This window comes from Alnus glutinosa, chromosome 9, assembly GCF_958979055.1.
Source record: "Alnus glutinosa chromosome 9, dhAlnGlut1.1, whole genome shotgun sequence".
Lineage (NCBI taxonomy): Eukaryota > Viridiplantae > Streptophyta > Magnoliopsida > Fagales > Betulaceae > Alnus > Alnus glutinosa.
Genome location: NC_084894.1, coordinates 10,163,329 through 10,166,145, shown reverse-complemented (window position 1 = coordinate 10,166,145; position 2,817 = coordinate 10,163,329). Strand labels below are relative to the sequence as shown.

At 32.7% G+C, this 2,817-nt stretch overlaps 1 protein-coding gene across 1 annotated transcript; it reads left to right on the top strand.

Moving 5' to 3' along the window:
* The first annotated feature begins 424 nt into the window (after positions 1-424).
* LOC133876749 (zinc finger BED domain-containing protein RICESLEEPER 2-like) lies at positions 425-1,297 on the top strand. The gene has a single exon (XM_062314995.1). The coding sequence runs from the start codon at positions 425-427 to the stop codon at positions 1,295-1,297; it is 873 nt and encodes a 290-aa protein (XP_062170979.1).
* The last annotated feature ends 1,520 nt before the right edge of the window (positions 1,298-2,817 follow it).

The following is a 2,817-nucleotide window of genomic DNA, read 5'->3' as shown; positions in this document are numbered from 1 at the left end:
ATTTATGCTCTTTTGTAATAATACAAACTACCTATTATAATTTCTTAAAAGGCATGGAGGGGGATTTGAACAACACCGATCCAATGGAGTGGTATGAAAATGAAAATTCTCTAGAAATGAAATTAGCAATGCTGGTAGTGTCAGTTCCACAATACCCTTTTATATCATGAAAAAAAGGCTAGAGAAGTTTGTTCTCATATGATTTTATATCATGAATACCCTTTTAATATTGTGGATCATCGATTTTTTAACAAGTTTGCCAAGACTTTGTCTCCACATTGGGTAAAAATATCTCGGGCTACAGCAAAGAAGGATTGCTTTGCCACTTATGAGATTTAGAAAAGAAAATTGAAAACTATATTAACACGTGTGCACAGTTAATATAACGACTAATATGTGGACGTCGCGTCAGCAAATTTCTTATATGGTTGTCACATGTCACTTCATTGATTCTGATTGGCATCTAAATAGGCGTGTGTTGAACTTTTGTAATGTGCCACCACCACACACCGGTTTTCTTATTGCTGATGCATTACAAAAATGTTTTCAAGAATGGGAGATTGAGAATAAGATTTGTTCAATTACTGTTGATAATGCAAGATCAAATGATGTAGCAGTTAGAGTATTGAAAGATATTTTTAACATGAGAAAAGCCCTTTTTGCTAGTGGAAAATTATTTCATGTTCGATGTGTTGCACATATAACCAATTTATTGGTTCAAGATGGTCTAGGTGAGATTTCTTCGATTGTTGATTGTGTTAGGAATGGAATAAAATACTTGGTGGCATCAGAGGGAAGGTTGGTAAAATTCAGTGAAATTGCCAAGCAATTGCAATTGACCTCTAAGAAATTACTTTTGGATGTAGCTACACGATGGAATAGTACATATATGATGTTGGCAGCAGCACTTGAGTTCAAGGGGGTCTTTCCAATGTATTCATACATTGATTCTGGTTTCATTTGGTTGCCATCAGATGAGGATTGGGATAAAGTTGGAAATGTATGTCAGTTATTAGGGGTCTTCAACCAAGTAACCAATATTGTCTCAGGGAGTGACTACCCTACTGCTAATTTATTCCTCCCTGAAGTGTGGAGGATGAAAGAGGTCTTGGCTACAAAGTGCAAAGATGAGAATGAGTATATTAAAGCAATGGCATATAAAATGAGTACCAAGTTTCAGAAATATTGGGGAGAGTGCAACTTATTGATGTCTATTGCTGCTGTGTTGGACCCAAGGAATGATACGATTTTGTTTCCCTATAATCTATCAAGAGTTGGAAGCTATCACGAATGTTGATCGTATCCTTTCAGTTCTGAATGAGTTATATGTTGAGTATGTCCAAGAATATAATTCAAGTGTTGCTAAGCAAAATTTACAAATCAATGCTATTGAATCATTTTTAAGCAGTTCAATTAACGTGGTTGGGAAGAAGAATGTTCTAACAAGTGGTAGGGACCTTTATGACTCATTCGTCAGAAATGTTGATACATTGCAACCGCCGATAAAATCTTATTTACAATCCTATTTGGAGGAGAATGTTCTCATTGTTGAAAAGGGTGTGGAATTTAATGCTTTGGATTGGTGGAAGGCAAATACCCTTAAGTATCGGATTTTGTCTATAATGGCAAGGGATATATTGTCAATACCAATCACCACTGTGACTTCAGAGTCTACATTTAATGCTGGTGGGAGGGTCATTGATCCTCACAAATCTAAGTTATCTACAGAAACTGTGCAAATGTTATTGTGTGGGGCTGATTGGGTCAGAGCATTACATGGGATTAAAAGGAAGCACAATGTAAGTTTTATTTTGGTGTAATTATAATTGTTATTGTCCTTTGCATTTATAAGGTTCTAAATATTTCTTATTTTCTATTTTTTAACCTTAGGTGGAGGAGGATGAGGAGGAAGAGAAAGTGGAGATTGTCTTACCAGCAATTCTGTAGCAGTTTACTTTCTTTGTTTTTTGCTATATAAATGACTAAGTGTTGTAATATAATTGCATATTTTAGTTGTGACACTTGTGAGATTCTACTTTTGTTGAAGTCATGAAGAGTTGAAGACATGAAGACTTTAGATTGAGGTAATTAAGACTTCCTATTTAATATTTAGTGACTATGATTTTTTTTTTTTTTTTTTGCATTTACAAAGTTCTAAATATTTTTTTATTTATATTTTGTGAACTTTAGGAGGAATTTGAAGTGAAGATTGTCTTACCAAAGTTACAATAGCAATTTGATTTTGAACTAAGTAAGTTTATCTGTTTTAATATTATTGAATATTTTGTTTGGGGAATTTTGTTGGACAATACAAATTTGGAGAAGACATGAAGACTTGAGGACTTGAGGTAATGTATGACTTTCTCAATTCCTATTTAATGATTATGGCAAATTGAATTTTGCATTTTTATAAAATTTCCCTTGACATTTTTTTCAAGTGAATAATTTTTTTACTTGACTAAGTAATGCAAGGGAATAAAAATTTAAATAATTTTTTTTTTTAGTGTGTGCAGGTTTATAGATGTTTTACATCATTATTTTTCAACTTGAGAAAATTTTATTGAGGACATTATTCAACTGCAACTAAATAAGGCTACTTGGTTTCTTAAGATACATTGGCCATTTTTTATGAGGAAAGGTTCAATAGTTGTTTCTGAGCATGATATGACTTGTTTTTTTAATGCTATTATAAACTCTGCACTTTATTTAAGGAAATTCCATGAACCTAATTTCCTGTCATGTATTGGAAATATCTTGTTAATTTCTTCTATTATGAGAAATAGAGACATGAAAAATTTCTTACATAGTGGTGATTGT

Excerpts from the sequence above, each read along its gene's own strand:
- LOC133876749 (XM_062314995.1), top strand. The coding sequence starts at position 425 with ATGGTTGTCACATGTCACTTCATTGATTCTGATTGGCATCTAAATAGG.